The 15,847-nt window shown below is 46.1% G+C and overlaps 7 protein-coding genes across 8 annotated transcripts; 4 read left to right on the top strand and 3 right to left on the bottom strand.

The window, feature by feature from the left end:
* The first annotated feature begins 331 nt into the window (after positions 1–331).
* On the top strand, positions 332–2,497 carry SPPG_03618 (cysteine desulfurase, mitochondrial). The gene is made up of 6 exons (XM_016751880.1): positions 332–594; positions 750–1,180; positions 1,237–1,365; positions 1,436–1,693; positions 1,773–2,150; positions 2,215–2,497. The coding sequence occupies exons 1-6, from the start codon at positions 411–413 to the stop codon at positions 2,260–2,262; spliced, it is 1,428 nt and encodes a 475-aa protein (XP_016609867.1). The 5' UTR covers positions 332–410; the 3' UTR covers positions 2,263–2,497.
* Positions 2,369–5,046, bottom strand: SPPG_03617 (uncharacterized protein). Its single transcript, XM_016751879.1, has 5 exons — positions 4,366–5,046; positions 4,022–4,290; positions 3,451–3,958; positions 3,172–3,385; positions 2,369–3,104 (listed from the first exon to the last, which is right to left on the bottom strand). The coding sequence occupies exons 1-5, from the start codon at positions 4,769–4,771 to the stop codon at positions 2,540–2,542; spliced, it is 1,962 nt and encodes a 653-aa protein (XP_016609866.1). The 5' UTR covers positions 4,772–5,046; the 3' UTR covers positions 2,369–2,539.
* Positions 5,047–5,655: 609 nt separating this feature from the next.
* On the bottom strand, positions 5,656–6,738 carry SPPG_03616 (uncharacterized protein). The gene is made up of 3 exons (XM_016751878.1): positions 6,221–6,738; positions 6,112–6,156; positions 5,656–6,050 (listed from the first exon to the last, which is right to left on the bottom strand). Exons 1-3 carry the CDS (start codon positions 6,635–6,637, stop codon positions 5,994–5,996), a joined length of 519 nt encoding a protein of 172 aa, XP_016609865.1. The 5' UTR covers positions 6,638–6,738; the 3' UTR covers positions 5,656–5,993.
* Positions 6,359–9,572, top strand: SPPG_03615 (uncharacterized protein). The gene is made up of 12 exons (XM_016751877.1): positions 6,359–6,377; positions 6,738–7,191; positions 7,272–7,458; positions 7,519–7,595; positions 7,670–7,736; positions 7,805–7,882; positions 7,945–8,080; positions 8,147–8,541; positions 8,609–8,785; positions 8,849–8,996; positions 9,058–9,187; positions 9,255–9,572. Exons 2-12 carry the CDS (start codon positions 7,076–7,078, stop codon positions 9,436–9,438), a joined length of 1,695 nt encoding a protein of 564 aa, XP_016609864.1. The 5' UTR covers positions 6,359–6,377; positions 6,738–7,075; the 3' UTR covers positions 9,439–9,572.
* A 204-nt stretch (positions 9,573–9,776) lies between these two features.
* SPPG_03614 (uncharacterized protein) lies at positions 9,777–11,367 on the top strand. The gene is made up of 4 exons (XM_016751876.1): positions 9,777–10,209; positions 10,275–10,736; positions 10,801–10,968; positions 11,042–11,367. Exons 1-4 carry the CDS (start codon positions 9,960–9,962, stop codon positions 11,131–11,133), a joined length of 972 nt encoding a protein of 323 aa, XP_016609863.1. The 5' UTR covers positions 9,777–9,959; the 3' UTR covers positions 11,134–11,367.
* Positions 11,368–11,950: 583 nt separating this feature from the next.
* SPPG_03613 (polyubiquitin) lies at positions 11,951–13,201 on the top strand. The gene has a single exon (XM_016751875.1). The coding sequence runs from the start codon at positions 12,135–12,137 to the stop codon at positions 12,864–12,866; it is 732 nt and encodes a 243-aa protein (XP_016609862.1). The 5' UTR covers positions 11,951–12,134; the 3' UTR covers positions 12,867–13,201.
* SPPG_03612 lies at positions 12,844–15,373 on the bottom strand. 2 transcript variants are annotated; one of them, XM_016751873.1, is made up of 9 exons: positions 15,347–15,373; positions 15,173–15,278; positions 14,777–15,009; positions 14,538–14,711; positions 14,167–14,470; positions 13,765–14,097; positions 13,598–13,700; positions 13,247–13,529; positions 12,844–13,178 (listed from the first exon to the last, which is right to left on the bottom strand). In XM_016751873.1, the coding sequence occupies exons 2-9, from the start codon at positions 15,188–15,190 to the stop codon at positions 13,079–13,081; spliced, it is 1,548 nt and encodes a 515-aa protein (XP_016609860.1). In that variant the 5' UTR covers positions 15,191–15,278; positions 15,347–15,373; the 3' UTR covers positions 12,844–13,078. The 2 variants fall into 2 exon arrangements, with proteins under 2 accessions (XP_016609860.1, XP_016609861.1); XM_016751874.1 differs by having other exon boundaries at positions 15,173–15,373.
* Positions 15,374–15,847: the final 474 nt, after the last annotated feature.

Genomic DNA, 15,847 nt, shown 5'->3' with positions numbered 1-15,847 from the left:
CGCCATGGCAGCAGAGAAGATGACCAAAACAAAGGTTGAATTCCTGCGCAAGAAAACTATAAAGAAAACATATCCATCAACTTTATTGGATCGATACATCTTTTCCTCTTGTACCGTACCCACCATCATAAAGTACTCTTTGGGTTGGGCTCGCCATGGTTTTGATGCGATATGGTTGATAATTCACAAAAGCAAAACAAAGACAAATGCAAAACCAAACGTTGCCGATCGTATTACGTGATATTAATTATCTGCCCGTGCCACAATGCAAAGTCACGGTGCCGCGTCAAATGTAAATATCCGCCGACTCACCAAGTTTTTAAACAAACCGTTCAACCCCATTGTGTTTTTCTTTGAACACACCCAAGGAGGCATTACCCCATCGGTTGAATAGAGACACGAAACCAATCATGTCGCTTCTGTATCGCCTAGGCCGTCCTACGGTACAGGCAGTCAATGCTTTGCGACCACGGTGTGCGTCGACAGTTTTGCGAGACTGCTCAAGGAGATCCGTAGTCGACTCGAGGAAGACTTTGGTTACTGCGACACAACGTGTGCAAGCTGCTGCTACCGCACAGGAGACACCAATAGAAGGTGCGTATCGGTTGTTTTGGATGGGTTTGAAGGAGATGCTTGTACCAAATTGCATGATATTGGCGGCGGGAAGGTGCTGGGGATTGGGATATGCAAAAGATCACCTTGCTTGTTTAGAGCCCGCTTTCTGTATATTAAAGCATTCTATCATCCAGCTTCTGGATTTGAAGAATCCCTTGTGAAACGAGACGGACGCCCCATCTACCTCGACGTCCAAGCAACCGCCCCAATGGATCCTCGAGTCATCGACGCTATGCTCCCCTACATGACGCAATTCTACGGCAATCCCCACTCACGAACTCATCAATACGGCTGGGAATCGGAGGCAGGTGTAGAAAAGGGGCGACAGCAAGTGGCCGATCTTATTGGAGCAGATCCCAAAGAGATTATTTTCACAAGTGGAGCTACCGAGTCAAACAATATGAGTGTTAAAGGTGTTGCGAGGTTTTACAAGAGTAAGAAGAACCATATTATTACTACTCAGACGGAACATAAATGTGTGTTGGACTCTTGCCGTGTGTTGCAAGAGGAGGGTTTCGATGTGACATATTTACCTGTCAAGGAGAATGGACTGATTGATCTTCAGGTACGCATTTCTGCATGGCGTGTACTCGCAGAAACTTACCTTCTTTTTCATGTTAGACTCTGGAAGAAGCGATCCGACCTGAAACCGCTCTGGTGTCCATCATGACCGTAAACAATGAGATTGGAGTCATCCAACCTATTGCAGAGATTGGAAAGATTTGCCGGGCAAAAAAAGTATTCTTTCATGTAGGTTAACCCCATCTCTTGACCTTGCATATGACAAAATTCCTAAATCCTTTTTTTCTGCGATGTGTAGACTGACGCGGCGCAAGCTGTCGGTAAAATACCCCTCGACGTGAACGCCATGAACGTGGATCTCATGTCCATATCAGGACACAAAATATATGGTCCAAAAGGCATTGGTGCCCTCTATGTTCGACGTCGCCCGCGTGTACGATTGGAGCCAATCATGTCTGGTGGTGGACAAGAGAGGGGTTTGCGGAGTGGGACTGTACCAACTCCTTTGGTTGTAGGGTTGGGTGCGGCTTGTGCTATCGCCAAAGAGGAAATGAATGTATGTGACATTTTGAGTATACTGGTACGAGAACAGCTATAGCTTATCACTTTTTTTTTTTTTTTTTGGTGAACTGTAGTACGACGCAGCTCGCATCAGAGCCCTTTCGGACCGCCTTATTAATGGAATAACCTCCCAAATCGAACACGTTGTCCGCAACGGCGACCCCGATGCCTCGTATCCTGGCTGCGTCAACCTCTCATTTGCCTACGTAGAAGGTGAATCCCTCTTAATGGCTCTCAAAGAAATTGCGCTCTCGTCCGGCAGCGCATGCACATCAGCATCCCTGGAACCGTCCTACGTGCTTCGTGCTCTCGGTGCCGATGATGATATGGCGCACAGTTCGATTCGGTTTGGGATTGGACGGTTCACGACGGAGGCGGAGGTGGATTTTGTTGTGGATAGGGTTGTGAAGCATGTGGGAAGGTTGAGGGAGATGAGTCCTTTATGGGAGATGGTATGTTCTGTGGTGTTTCTTTTTTTGCAAACAGGTGGTTGATGACTTTTTTTTATATCTATAGGTTCAGGAAGGCATTGATCTGAAATCGATCCAATGGGCTCAACATTAATCCATTTTTGTTTTGTTGTCACTGATGCATTTGCGCTTTATTGGGAGAGGAAGGTTATATATCTTCTGGGACATCGCACGGGGGTTTTACTCTAGATTGTGTGAACGTTTGTCATTTTGGAGCGTTTGTTGTAAATATAGCTCTCCTGCTTGCACAAACAGCAAGGTAACACTGGTTGTTTTTTCTTTATGGCCAAAAATAAAACAAGTCAAGAAACATGTAGGCAGAAAAACAAAACTTTGCGACTATGCTACAAAAAACTTCTATAGGACTATGGTTACAGTACCCTCCCACACGCCTCTCCAACTCTTGCTTCCACCTTTTCCAAAATCCCAACAACTTTGTACAATGCAACAGCTTGCATACTCAAAGACAACAAAACGGCTACAATCAAAACAGCAAACACCATAAACGTCAAATTGGGTTCCAAGGAGGAGCCAGACAGCAAAGGAATAACATGCTGGTTGGGTTGTTCTTGCCTTTCTGGCGGTAATGATGACGAGGGGGTAAATGGGGAAGGCGAGGGCGAATGCCCTCTCAAGTGGGACTTTATGATCGTATGATGCACTGGTTTCTTGATGTGTTTTTTATGGGCATGCTTTTTGGTGAATTCGGCAGTAAAAGCCAAATCCAGTTCTTTGAAAAATTTTGACTGTCCTTCTGGTGTAGCTTTTTCAATAGCTGCACGGATCCAGGAGGATTTCGTGAAAACGACTTCGGTGGATACGACGACATGAGTGCTGGCTGGTGGGGTGTGAAGGAGGCAGATTCGAGTGATGACGTGGAATGCTTGTCCTGAAGGGACATCGGGGGTTACGGCGCGACTTTGAAGGCAAATAGCGCTGGATGTTCTTTGTGATTAGTTTTTTGCTGGATTGATAAAGTTGCAACTACACAGAGTAAACCTACCCATCTTGTTTGGCAACAATTTGTTCGTCGACAATGCATTTAGTTTGTTTAGGCCCAATCGGCCCGGTGAGGGGCATGATATATTCCAATTTTCTATGCCAGCCAACTTCAGCGTCAGCCATCGACGGACTGTATGCGGAATTCCCAGAAGGTATGGGCAGCGGTTTTGCCTCCGACACATCATCAGGCGCCACCCATGGGCCAATCGCCAAATCTACACAAAATGCATTCTTAATGCCAAATACATATAATGCACAGCCTTTGATTTGTTTGACCCACCTTTGACTTTGCGATTATGAACCAAAAAACGTCCATACCAGTCGCCGTCATCACTCTTGGGTGAGAACCACATTGTCCACAAATCTTCAACTCGCACAGGATATGTATTGTCTAATATTGTTCTCATTCTTCTGTGCTCCTCGCCACATTGACATTGTGCAGCGGGCTGTTCGGATCTTGCACGGGGTGGACTGTCTGGCGGCGTCGGAGGCGCAATGTTTTCACCTTCGGCGGTGGTAAGGGTGAGAATGGGGGAGCCAACTTCAGCAGCTTTGGCTACAGAAGAGATTTGTGGCGATGATTCGGTGCTAGCGTTCTCGGAGGTGGATGACTTGTCCCTTTGGCCAATTCCCAGCTTACGCAAGAGCGGTCTCCCTCGCGCATCCTCGCTCCCGCGGCGTCCGTTTAATTTAGCCTTTGTGAAGCAAGATTCACATGTACCCAAGCCGTCGCAGGTACAAGATTCGTCGATCTCGTCGTCCGCAGAATCCCGTGAGCTGGTTGATGACTGGATAAAAACCGTAAGACATTATACAAAAACTAAAACACCAGATAGACAAATACACAGTACCATATTGTTTCTCCACAGCTTGGTGAGCAAGTCATAGGTGGTATCTCGATTAAAGAAACTCGCAAAAAAATACTTTCCGCGCTCCGTTTCTATTTCCATGGAATTTGGAATGACGAGGGCAATGTTCCTTTTTTCAATGCTTTTCACTTTGGCAAGCTGAATACAAATGTGCGAGCTTTGCGTCCAGCCTTTAAAGCATACGTGACGCTGAGAAATCCACATGCGTCCTTGGATCAAGAGACCTTCCTTATTCCACGCACAAGCAAAATCTAATGGTAAACAAGAAAAAGGGTTACAATTCAAAAGATGGATTCTCACGTACAGGCGTTAAAATGTGACCGTACCATCGATTAACCGATCAGTATCATCAATGCTGGGATATGCGCGATGGAAGTCTGCATTATCCCTCTCGTTTGCAAACGCAACACCAGTGACTGGATCAATTTCTTGTCCATCCGAGTGCACAGCGGTATTGCTTGTACTTGCAGAATGAGAAGAATGAGCGTCATTATCAGCACTCAAAGACGCTGACGAGTCCTCGCTACCCAAGTTCAGAGTAGCTTTGAGACGATTTAGACTGCGTCGGCCACGAGAACTTAGACGTCTCCCTAACGATGTTCCCTCTTCTGAGATAAAGGAATTGGCTCGTTGATGTTGGCCTGCTGCACGCACTTCGTCCAAAAAGGGAAGGTAGGGAGCGTCCTCGCGCCAAGTCGGCGACGGAGGATCGTGTGAGCCGTTTTCCTGCATTGTGCCGTTCACCGGGGCGGATAGGTGGGAAGAAGGATAGTTTGCGTTTGGAATGTCAAGGCTCGGTTGCTGCAAAACTGGAAATGTTGCCGATCGAGTGAGGGGAGGTCGAGCACGATTCAATGGTCGTGACGGTGGAACCAGAGGCGGCCCAAGTCGAGTGCTGGGAGACTTGAATTGGGGTTGTTGAACCTCCTACACGGGGAGTTGCGCAAAAGGTTAATTAACAAGTTTGAAGGGGAATGGGGAAAAACCTCTGCCAGATCCTTTTGCGTCTTTGCACTCTCCCCTCCGCTGGCCTCCTTTGGGCGGCTGAGCGATGGCCTCATCACGTGAATGACGACCGTCGTTTGTCGCTTTCCTTCCTTCCTTCCCCCCATCCTCTACATTTTCTCTACGGACCACACAAAAGCGTTGAGTTCCTCACCTCTTTATCCTTTGCTGAATCCGACTTGCCTCGCGCACGTCTTTTTACTGTAATGCCAAATAATGACATGACGCGGACGACTTCATGAGCTGTAACCTCTTTGTCAACCAAGTCAAAGACGAAAAGTGGTGAAAGTAATGGTAGAAAAGAATGGGGGAATATATCCTTGTTCTTCTTGTTCTAAAGTCCCTTGTCCAAAGCAAACGTAAAAAAAACCAAAAGGAAAAGTTCAACCTTTTAGTAATTTTGGAGACAAATCAAAAAGTGTTTCAATTTGGGGTGAGATTCTCCAATTGGGAAGCGCCTCAAATTTCTTGGAGTTGAACGCGGAGTTTCGAACACTTGGGATTATTCCTTCTTTTTTTTATTAGAATGTGAGTTGCTTTGCTTTGATGGAGGAATGCTTCTTGCTTGCAAGTTGATGGTTTTAATGGAAGAGTATGTGTGAATGGGTGAGTGGGTGTCGCTTGCGCAGTACTTTTGAACGCTACATGTTGCCAGGGTTCGTCGCTTCATCAAAGGCCCAAAAAAGAAGCCAAAAGTCCAATAGCGATAAGGAAAAAAAACCTTGTAGAAGGCCCAACTTGTCTCCAAAATCCATTTTCATCTTGTTGCCCAAAAGCCCAAATAAACCAAACGTTATGTCAAAAAAGAACAAATCACCCAGTAGAACTACCCTGCCCTCGTCTACCAGAATTGCAAAAAAACACTAGCACAAACTAGACGACTAAAAACCCATATCAACGCAACTGGATCAACGCAACGGGACTAGAAGAGAAAAGCTGCGTAGAGCTTTCAGTCTTTGACACGATCCATAATCTTTCGTGCAAACTCTTGCTTTTCGTTACAATCCTATCATGGTGAACGTTCAGCACAACAGTCCATCAATCCCACAGACGCCCGTCCATCTTACCTTGTACTCAATGTGATGCTCTTCCAAAATGTTGCGCAATTCATGCTGAATAAAGTATAAACAGCATCGCCCTTAACAAAAAGAGTGATATACTTTATAAAACCCTCACCGCAGGCTTGTGCATCAGCTCCTCGAAACGCGCCTTTTGCGTCTCATCCATATCGCGCTCAGCCAGTTGGTCTGCGCTGGCATATTCATAGGTATGGGGCTCTTGTCCGTGAATTTCGGCCATGGTGCAAAACAAAAGAAACGTAGCGAGTTTGTAGGTAGGAATGTTGAGGCAAAAAGACGGAAGGGAAACGAAAGCTCGGCCTTTTATCTTGAGGGATTCTTTTGTGTGTTGAATCACACTTTTGTTTGCGTCAGATGGAGTCAGGCAGGGTCCGCGCCCTTTGGGCAACCAGAGTTTTCCGTTGAACATGTGTTCTTGATTGTTGCTTTTGAAAGGGCTTGAGGGGACCAACGCTGTCGATCCATTCCAGCATGGGGCCATTGGGGTGGCATATTTTGAATTTGGACCATTCATGTAAACTGCTCTTCACGCCAGTGAGACTTTAGATTCAGCCTATAAGAATAGCTATACACAACATGCATGCTGATACTCATGCTGACATGTTCTCAGTCAGCATGTCTTTTCATGACATGGTTCTGTGGCAGCCAACATGACCCCACACGTTGTGACGCCGTAACAGAGTTGATAAGCTGGCCGAGTTACAGCGAACGAGCTCCAGCGACAGGAAATAGGATCGTCTGGCACCAATATCCAAATAAACTCTTACACAAAAGTCTTAAAAGCGGTACCACCTCAAATGGTTACCCTCCGAGCAAAAAGTAAAAGCGTACGATGAAGTTTGACAACACCATGGGTGAGAGATGACATAAGCATCGGACTTGGCCAAATTCCTCATCTGCGATAGCCAGCGCTCGGTTACAGTCGCACTATTTGCAACCTTTGTCTTGAAAAATGCTCAGGGCAAGGAACCCGCCAGGCTTGTCCGCCGCCAAGCCCCCACGAGATCTGGGATCGGAATCGTTTTTCGAATCACCTGCGGGACTGGCATTGTTTTCGACAAACTATAGGTAACAGTATTTTTTTTTTACAAAATATTGTAAACTTCCCATCTTATTCATCTCTAATATATTTACTTTTCTTTATGAAGCACGAAGCATATACCTCGTGCGGTCCTACAACGCCGTGCCTATGAACAAGGATGGCTTCAACCAACCGAACACAAATTTTCCACTCAGCAAAAGTCTTCCAAGGTGCCCCAGTCATTAGGAGCACAAGCACAAACAAAGAACCCAATAGTGGATCCCAGGGTGGAATCCATTCTGCAAGAGCTTCGTGTAAGTAATGTTTGTAGCAGCTTGTAGGGTTCTTTTGTCCGATATTCATCCTCGATGTAGGATACCTTGAGCCGGCGCGGTGCCCGTGGCATTTTTAGTTTTTTGCAGTTTTGCCAAAAGAATGATTTGGACAGGAGGTAAGTAATTTGAACGGATAGGACGTTTTTTTGAGGGCATCAAAAATTGATAAATGATGTTTTTATGTTTACAGCGGAAAGCTGACTCTGCCAAGATTCGAAAAAGCATTAAAAGATGCAGAGCTGGAGATTACTCCAGAGGTCAGATCGTGAAGCAATGCCATTAAAAAGCCAGCATCCGTGACATGTCCTCATCACTTGTATTACAGGGCTTTACGATTCTATACGAGAACTACGGTTTTGGAACTAACCATCTCGTCTATAACGAACTGGTCAAAGCTATTGCGGTATTGCAATCTCAGTCAAGTACCTGTTCTGATCAGGCTCACTTATGCCTAGAATTCCTTAGGGCAAGATTAGTAGCCAACGGCGGGAAGTCATCCTTGCACTCTTTGGCCATTTCAGAAAAGGGGATGATGGAAAGATTGATAGAGAGGAGGTTAAAAGAGCATTTCACGCCGCTGGACATCCGGACGTTGTAAATGGTAGGTATCTCTACAGATTGGTGCATATTCGTGCATATTGGTTAAGGCGCACACATTTAATGGCAGGCCATAAAAGAGTAGAAGAAGTTACCTTAGAATTCATCGACACGTTCCTATACTACTGTCCCCCAAGAATATCTCGCACCCAGTTTCTGGATTACTTTGCCGGTCTTTCCATCAGCTACTCGTCCGACACCACCTTTTCTTCAATGGTAAAATGCTGCTGGCCGATATTGGACCAAACCCAGTCGACAGCCGATGATAGGACCGGTACCCGAGGGTTCCCAGCAACTCCAGCACCCAAGCCACGGAAAAGGGATGGCAGGCTTGTATACAAACGTTACGATGTGTTGCCCGATTATAGTGTAGCCGCGATAGGGATGAGAGAGGGAGAGCAAAGAGTTCGTATAAGGAGAATGGGCAGAGTGGATCGAACGGCTGGTATCGTGCTGCCTCTCGAGGTAAAAACCAGAGACACGATTTCAGTTAGAGAAAAGGGAAACCTGATTGTACGTTCTTGGGTTACAGCTAATCTTCAAGACAATCAAGAACCAACTTCGTTCAACTGCATCAAATCGAAAACGTCTGACAGTCGCATCATTGATCCGAAACTTACGCGCGCAAGACCCGCATCAAACTCTTTGTGTTCCTGCAGGTGTATTTACAGAGGTGCTCTTAGAATGCTTACCGCTGCTCGGCGTTGAGGTATGCGTGATGGCCAATCTTTTTGGCTAGGTGACACCTGGATTCATCTTTCTGGGATGACAGAACATGGATGGTTTGATCGTCCACTATGCGACAGAGAGCAATGCAATTCCGTATATGCGCTTCATTGAAGACCTGCGAGGTGACATGGATCCACTAAGAAGATACGTTTCAGATCAAGCGTTTGCACGACTGGATACCCCAAAACGGGGTAAGTTACTTGGTTTATATATGATCCGAGTGACTCTTGGCTGACGGGTTTTTGGTTGCAGGTTTTATTGACATTCACCAGCTCCGCGCTGCGTTTGATTGCACTCGGTTTACCGAATGGCTATCTGGTGAGAAATCTCGGGATCGCCTTTTTGAGGAAGAGCTGGAGGCAGGATTTGATGGCTCAGAACGGTAAAAAAGCTCGAATTTCCTCCGACACAATCATTCACATGTTTTCTAATTCTTCATCCCTTTCAAGAATGGACCAGATAACAAAAGAAATGTTCCGCCTGTACTGGGCCAACCGCGGTGCAACCATCGAAGATGATAACGTGTTCAGTTATATGGTGTTTACGACTTTTCAGTCTGCACACCCACAATTGCGGACTCTGAGGACAAGCGGGTTCCAAAATGGTGCGCAGCCGAATGGGTATTTGCGGTAAATGTAAAAGAGCTGTGTATACTTGATAGGACATGATATATTTTTCGTATAATTCTGTTGAATTCTGCGCAATATCAATTGGAGGACTGGTGCAGATGCACTGTACCATACTCACCTGTCGAGCAATATCTTGATATTCAAATATCAGGTAGATGCTGATCATGTAACCAACGAACAGAGTTCATACATTTGACAAGTCATGGGTGTGCTGCATTGGCTATGCTAACATCTCTGTTTCCAAACAACATTCCACGGCATTTCGCAACGGGTGTGAGGACGATCGGAATGCTTACCCAAGAGTGCCAGTCGGACATTCGAACGCGTCGGTGTGTTTGACAACTCTGTTCGTAGCTGATCTGTTGACTTGAAATTGCTACGCATTTGCATCTGATGATCTCCAACAGACCAGACGAGACAAGTGCAGCGTTTTAATTGTTTACAAGCCCTCTGCCGCAGCCGTCACAGAGATTGCATCTGACGGCGGTCATCCATACCGCATTCAGAGTCTTGGCAGCACACAGAATGATTCGGAATCTTCCCTCGGTTCGCGCCGTCCAACGGCACATGCAAAACAAGGAAAACAATGTTGACAAGGAGAATGCTGTTGGCGCGACCAAGACACCTGGAGCAAAGGGCCTGTCGTTTAAAACACCTGGTCGGGCTGGGCTAACGAGTAAGAAAACCGTACTGTTGAATGTGGACAAGGAAAATGCGACGCCAGCAAAGGTGGGGAAAGGGTCCAGTGGGTTTGCAAAGACGCCTGGCGGGCGAGGTATGTCTCTTTCTCTGTTAGCGCATTGTTTTGTGTGTACTTGATTTGGATGGTCCTTGTAACAGTGGGAATTCAGCCGACCGCCTTGCAAGGCAAATCGGTCAACGTCAAAGAAACCAACGCCACTGTAGAATCACGAAGCGCTCTAAAGAATATCCCCAAGAACAAACATGTGCAGCTCATGGTCCCAGTCAAGACTCCCGCCCCCGTCAAGCGCTTACTGCAAGAAAAGGTCAACACACCGCGCAATACGGCGCCGACATCCCACGAGAAGCCTCTTAAAGCTGCAAAATTCGAAACTCCGTACAAGGCCTTTGATTCACAGAGAGCATTAGAACGATCCACGATGAGCCGATCTGGTGAACAGGTCCGATCTCTGAAATCATCGGCAAAAAAGAGCTCGACCAAAGTGAAGAAACATTTTGGGGATGAGAACCGAGTGGAGAGTACAGCTGATGTTGCTTCAGGGACTGCGGTAGAAGCATTAGAGGATGTTGAGATTGAGTATATGCCTCCATCTACATTCGGTATGGATGTTCGTGAAACGGCTACGGGCTCTAAATGGTTGCTAACGCCTTTTCCATAATGCAGAGGAGAAATACAGGCCAGACCCAGAGCTGATTGTCGACCACCACTTTTTGGCTAAACCCCGCTTGGATCCCTACGTGGATCCAGCCATCTGGGATGCCCTCTACGATGATAACTTGCCGGAATTGTCCCCTCCAGATTTGAGCATGAAATTACCATTTCAAGATGAATGTGAGTTATTCTGCATGAATGTTCTTGTATTATCTTGTCACAATGATCTTGTCTGAAATGGAACGACAAATAGTCTTTTTGCAGCAGGCAGAGGACATTTCTGCACTCGAGTTTGACGATGACTTTATGGCCCTTCCATTCCCTGAAGTGACTTTGGAAGTCTAAAATATCAAGGGAGATGGGAGGGTGGATTTTATTCATGTTTTTGTTGGTCTTAAATTGTTATTGCATCATTATTGGATTACTGTACATTTACTGTAGAATATACCGCCTAGCGAATGGGATGGCGCAAACAGTCAGTATCATTACGCTACGTTATTGAAAATGTTTACCACAATTGCCGATAACAATATGCAGTTCCATGTCAGAAAGGGAGGGCAGGGCAATACAAGATTTCACAAGAACCAGTCAGCCAAAAGATTAAAGAAATCAAGTACAAAAACTTTGGCCATGGCAAGTTCCGCGCGCCCCCAATTCTTCAACCACGTCATTATCAATAAAATGATGGAATCCTTTTGGGCAAAAAACACAGCCATTTGCCAGCGTCTTACAGCCATTTAGTAGGAAAAAGGAGGAGGAACTTCCGCCAGCTGCATGCGAGGAGGAGGGAATTGAACAGCCAAGGGTCTTTGTCAAAAAGGCTCAAGGGCTATGCTAAATCACATATCACACCTGTTTTTTTATTTATTATCTCTGCCCATCTACTACTACTACTACAAGTGCTCACTTACCAAGGCCACCATCTCCCCATTCCATTCCTCAAGAGAATCTCCAAAGGAATCTCCAGTCGGAATTTCAAATGTCTTTACGTTTCTCGTCATTGCTTGAATCAATTCCAACTTTTTGAAATCCTTCGGGTAAAAGCCACACCCGAGGCGCAGTTGGCCGTTGGAGTCACATGGTTACAAATCTATTAATGACTCATCATCCAAATATTCCCACCCACTACAAGATAATGACTAAACACACCGCCCGCGTCTCGCAGTTTGCGTCCTATAAAAAGGGGAGGGTTTGGGGAGTTTCCCTTGTGTTTTTCATTTCCTTTTTTTTTTCTTGCCATCTGCAACTTGTGTACGTACGTATTGGTTTATCAAACGTCAACACACTCCACAAAACCACACACACGCAAACACACATACACAACTCACCGCTAACTGTCAACAACCATGCAAATCTTTGTAAAGACGCTCACCGGCAAGACCATCACCCTCGAAGTCGAGAGCTCGGATACCATTGAAAACGTAAAGGCCAAAATTCAAGACAAGGAAGGTATCCCGCCAGACCAGCAGCGCTTGATATTCGCCGGTAAACAACTTGAAGACGGCCGAACCCTCTCCGACTACAATATCCAAAAGGAATCCACTCTCCACCTCGTCTTGCGTCTCCGCGGAGGAATGCAGATTTTCGTAAAGACCCTTACCGGAAAGACTATCACCCTCGAAGTGGAGAGCTCGGATACTATTGAAAATGTCAAGGCGAAAATCCAAGACAAGGAAGGTATCCCTCCAGACCAGCAACGCTTGATCTTTGCCGGAAAGCAGCTCGAAGACGGCCGTACCTTGTCAGACTACAACATTCAAAAAGAATCAACCCTCCATCTTGTCCTGCGCCTACGTGGCGGCGCAGATGTATCGTCATCCTCCCTATCATCATCGTCATCAACCGCCCCAACAACACCAAAGTCTGGCAAAAAATCAACAAAGTGTAACATGTCTGGCTGTTCCGACAAGGTTGTCAAAATTGTGGGACAGTGCAGGTATTGTACACATGGATTTTGTGCCAAACATCGACTTCCCGAAGCACATCAATGTCAAGAGATGCAAACCTGCCGGGCGGCAGCGCAAAGCAGGTTGGCGGGGAAATTGCTGAATGAAAAGTGCGTGGCGTCAAAAGTATAGTAGATTGTGTCATCTAGTTGGGGATCTCGTTAAGCGCATATTGTGGTGGTGCGCAGCATAGAGAAAAACATGCAGCGGTCTCAATACATATACATCGTGCTCTGTATCTGCGCGAGCTTTTTGACGTCAACAATAGAGAAAAACAATATGCTCTAACCAAACACGCATAGGCGCTTTTTTTATGCTACTTTTTATTTGACATGGGCTCTGTTCTATTTCGTTTTTTTCGCACCAGACCCAACGACAGTCGCCCACATGGGTGTGACTGTCAATCGAGTAGCATCACGGTTCGTTGCTCTAAAGGCTCGGACTCTACAAGTAAAAAACGGGTAAGCCTCCAGCAAAAAACGTTGTGATTTTCACATTTACTCTGTCCAAACCTTGGCAATTGATGCGCGCGATCCGTCTCTTGTCGAAGCAAGTCCTTGTATAACTCTTCAGCTTCCTTTTCAGCCGCACTCTCCCGTGCAGCTTGTTCCTTCTCCACCTTCTTCCTCTCTTGCGCAACTGTCATTTGCTGTAACAATGCCCCTTTATATTCTTGTGCATTACGTGCATGTCGCTCCCGCTCTGCCTCTTCTTGGGCACGCGCTTGAGCGATTTGCTGTTCAAGAAGATGTTTTTCCATTCGGGCTTCTTCCTGACGGACACGATTGTGGTTGACTGTACACAAGTGGGAAAATTTAATATTATGATAGTCATTCAAGGGGCAAGTATGGTGGGGAACGTACGGGCGTTTTGTAGTTGCTCTTGGCGACCGGATAGAACCTCTTGCATGAGCCGGTCGCGTGCACCTTGTTCTTTACTCCATTTTTCTGCTCGGGCTTGCCATAACTGTGAGAACAAAGATTGTCAGTACTCAAGGTAGGCAGATCAGGTTTTGTGAGCAAAGAGTAACCTTTTCAGCTTCCTCAGCATACATCCTGTCAACCTCTCGTTCTCTCTCCTTCTCAATCCGTTGTTGTTCCCTCAAATGTTCCATATAAAGCAGCATTTCCTTTCTCATCTCTTCCTTTCGTCTATTACGGCTCTCTTTCTCCTGCTCATCCATGCGGAAAAAGGCATTGACAATCTTGATATCCAAGTCGAGGGCATCTTGGACTTCACGCTGACGTTGTTGGACTTTGAGCTTGTTGAACGCATCGAGTTCGAGGCGGACTTGGCGTTGGTCTTGGATTTTGCGGAGTCGGGCTCGTTCTTCTTCTAGCAGGCGAAGCTCGTGTTCTTGTCGCTAGAATGGTGCGAGTTTGTAAATTTAGCGCATGTCAATATGTGGAGGTCGTATGAGCGGTCACTTTACCATCAAAACTCCCTCTTCCTGCTTTAATCGTTGTTCCTCCTGCGCGTGCTCTTTGAGAAGTCGTAGCTGTTCCTGCAAGGTAGCTGTCATGGCTTCATTCATGGCTCTTCTTCGTAACCGATCTGCTTCTTCTCGTTCAATCTTTTTGAGACGATCTTGTTCCCACAGATCATCGTAGTATTTTTTCTCCTGCTTTGCCAATGCTCTCTTTTCTTGGACTTCGATCAACTGTTCCGCTCTGGCGCTGGCAACTTCTTTTTCCAACAGATGTGACTCTATAGAACGAAGCTCGTCACATTCGTTTCTACCAAACAGACACACATGTTTCATCAATTTCAGTTCGGATGGTTGCATTAAAACTATGCTCCCACCTCCATCGTTGCAAGAGCTTCTCCTCCACGATTTTCTGACGCTCCTTTTCTCGCTTTGCTTTCAATTCATTCATTCTTGCCCGCATGGCTTCGACCCGAGATTCTCCAGTCACGACTGTTGATGCCAGTTCCTTTTGGTACCGTTCGTCATCGTGGGCCAGTAACTGTCGCAATCTAACAAAATGGTATATCTAGTCGGCACCTAGAGCGCGAGCCGTAAAAGAACCCGACCTACATACCTTTCCCTCCGTTGCTCAAGTTTGCTATTCTCTTGAGACTTTAGCTCCTCAAAACGGCGCATGATCCTGTTTCGCATGATAGCGGCATTTGTCGACTCTTCAAAATGCGACTGTAGAGCTGTTTTTTCATAGTATTGGATTTGCTCGCGCATGCGGGTTCGGGTCTCTTCCTCCCGTCGACGGTTGGCAATCAGAAAATCCGATCGAAAGCCCCCATGTCGGCCTCCTCGTGCCTTCTCAATGGAAATAATGTAGCGTAGTATGCAGAGAGATGGTAAGTATGGAAACATTGCAACTAATAGAAAAGTCCCACCACGTAATGGCAATGTTTACACTATGTACACATCGTAGCAGACCATACCAAAAGAATAAACAATGGCCATAAATTGCATGTACCTGTGCGATTGTTGCCATCCTCCTTATGGTTCCGTCACCCACAATACCAGAAACCCCAGAAGAAAACCACAGCAGAGTTGAAGGAGCAAGTAAGAAATATCAAGATCTACCACAAAAGATGGATTATAAGAAACAATAATTGTTTAAAATGACCAAATGAATGCCATTTCCTACTACGGAACCCCGTTGGCAGAATCCTCCGCGTATCGCTGACGAGAGAGTCCAGGTGGCTGGCTAAGTTTGAATGACATTTCCCTAAGGGTAGTCACGTGGCTTTAACATCAACTGTAGATGCAGTTCGGGTTTGTTGATGATATTTACAGATGAAGGCCATTATTCACTTTCAGTGGTGCTTTGAACAATTTGATAAGATTAAAACCTGTAGCAGTTAACCTGCGGGAGAGCCTAATGGCCAAATCTGCCCATGAAAAGTCAGTACCAGTGGCAGGTAACTGATCTTCATTTGTAGAAAATGGCGTTGACTCCCCCCAAGTAAGGGAATAGCCAAGTCTGTTAAAGTGGTTACGTTAAGCGGCGCTCTGTCTACGTGGAGTACCAGTTCATATACTTTTTTGCGGAAATGCCGACTTTGAATGCAGACGCTACTGTAGATGATGCGGAAATGACAAGGTGCCACATCCAAACGATTGACATCATGCCAGCATTGAGCAACGT

The sequence above is a fragment of the Spizellomyces punctatus genome, assembly GCF_000182565.1.
Source record: "Spizellomyces punctatus DAOM BR117 chromosome Unknown supercont1.5, whole genome shotgun sequence".
NCBI lineage: Eukaryota > Fungi > Chytridiomycota > Chytridiomycetes > Spizellomycetales > Spizellomycetaceae > Spizellomyces > Spizellomyces punctatus.
The sequence above is the reverse complement of the archived record's forward strand: the minus strand, read 5'-3'. Positions and strand labels throughout refer to the sequence as shown.

Coding starts and splice junctions, on each gene's coding strand:
- SPPG_03615 (XM_016751877.1), top strand. CDS start 7,076: ATGCTCAGGGCAAGGAACCCGCCAGGCTTGTCCGCCGCCAAGCCCCCA. Junction 7,459..7,518: donor CCATTCTGCAAGAGCTTCGT/GTAAGTAATGTT, acceptor TCCTCGATGTAG/GATACCTTGAGCCGGCGCGG. Junction 8,542..8,608: donor GTATCGTGCTGCCTCTCGAG/GTAAAAACCAGA, acceptor CTTGGGTTACAG/CTAATCTTCAAGACAATCAA.
- SPPG_03617 (XM_016751879.1), bottom strand. CDS start 4,771: ATGCAGGAAAACGGCTCACACGATCCTCCGTCGCCGACTTGGCGCGAG. Junction 3,959..4,021: donor AGCTGTGGAGAAACAATATG/GTACTGTGTATT, acceptor GTTTTTATCCAG/TCATCAACCAGCTCACGGGA. Junction 3,386..3,450: donor TCATAATCGCAAAGTCAAAG/GTGGGTCAAACA, acceptor CATTTTGTGTAG/ATTTGGCGATTGGCCCATGG.
- SPPG_03612 (XM_016751874.1), bottom strand. Junction 14,712..14,776: donor CTTGAGCAACGGAGGGAAAG/GTATGTAGGTCG, acceptor CCATTTTGTTAG/ATTGCGACAGTTACTGGCCC. Junction 13,179..13,246: donor CGCGCGCATCAATTGCCAAG/GTTTGGACAGAG, acceptor TTTTACTTGTAG/AGTCCGAGCCTTTAGAGCAA.
- SPPG_03618 (XM_016751880.1), top strand. CDS start 411: ATGTCGCTTCTGTATCGCCTAGGCCGTCCTACGGTACAGGCAGTCAAT. Junction 1,694..1,772: donor TCGCCAAAGAGGAAATGAAT/GTATGTGACATT, acceptor GGTGAACTGTAG/TACGACGCAGCTCGCATCAG. Junction 2,151..2,214: donor TGAGTCCTTTATGGGAGATG/GTATGTTCTGTG, acceptor TTATATCTATAG/GTTCAGGAAGGCATTGATCT.
- SPPG_03614 (XM_016751876.1), top strand. CDS start 9,960: ATGATTCGGAATCTTCCCTCGGTTCGCGCCGTCCAACGGCACATGCAA. Junction 10,737..10,800: donor TATGCCTCCATCTACATTCG/GTATGGATGTTC, acceptor TCCATAATGCAG/AGGAGAAATACAGGCCAGAC. Junction 10,969..11,041: donor ATTACCATTTCAAGATGAAT/GTGAGTTATTCT, acceptor AACGACAAATAG/TCTTTTTGCAGCAGGCAGAG.
- SPPG_03616 (XM_016751878.1), bottom strand. CDS start 6,637: ATGAATGGTCCAAATTCAAAATATGCCACCCCAATGGCCCCATGCTGG. Junction 6,157..6,220: donor AGCTGATGCACAAGCCTGCG/GTGAGGGTTTTA, acceptor TACTTTATTCAG/CATGAATTGCGCAACATTTT. Junction 6,051..6,111: donor AGCATCACATTGAGTACAAG/GTAAGATGGACG, acceptor TCACCATGATAG/GATTGTAACGAAAAGCAAGA.
- SPPG_03613 (XM_016751875.1), top strand. CDS start 12,135: ATGCAAATCTTTGTAAAGACGCTCACCGGCAAGACCATCACCCTCGAA.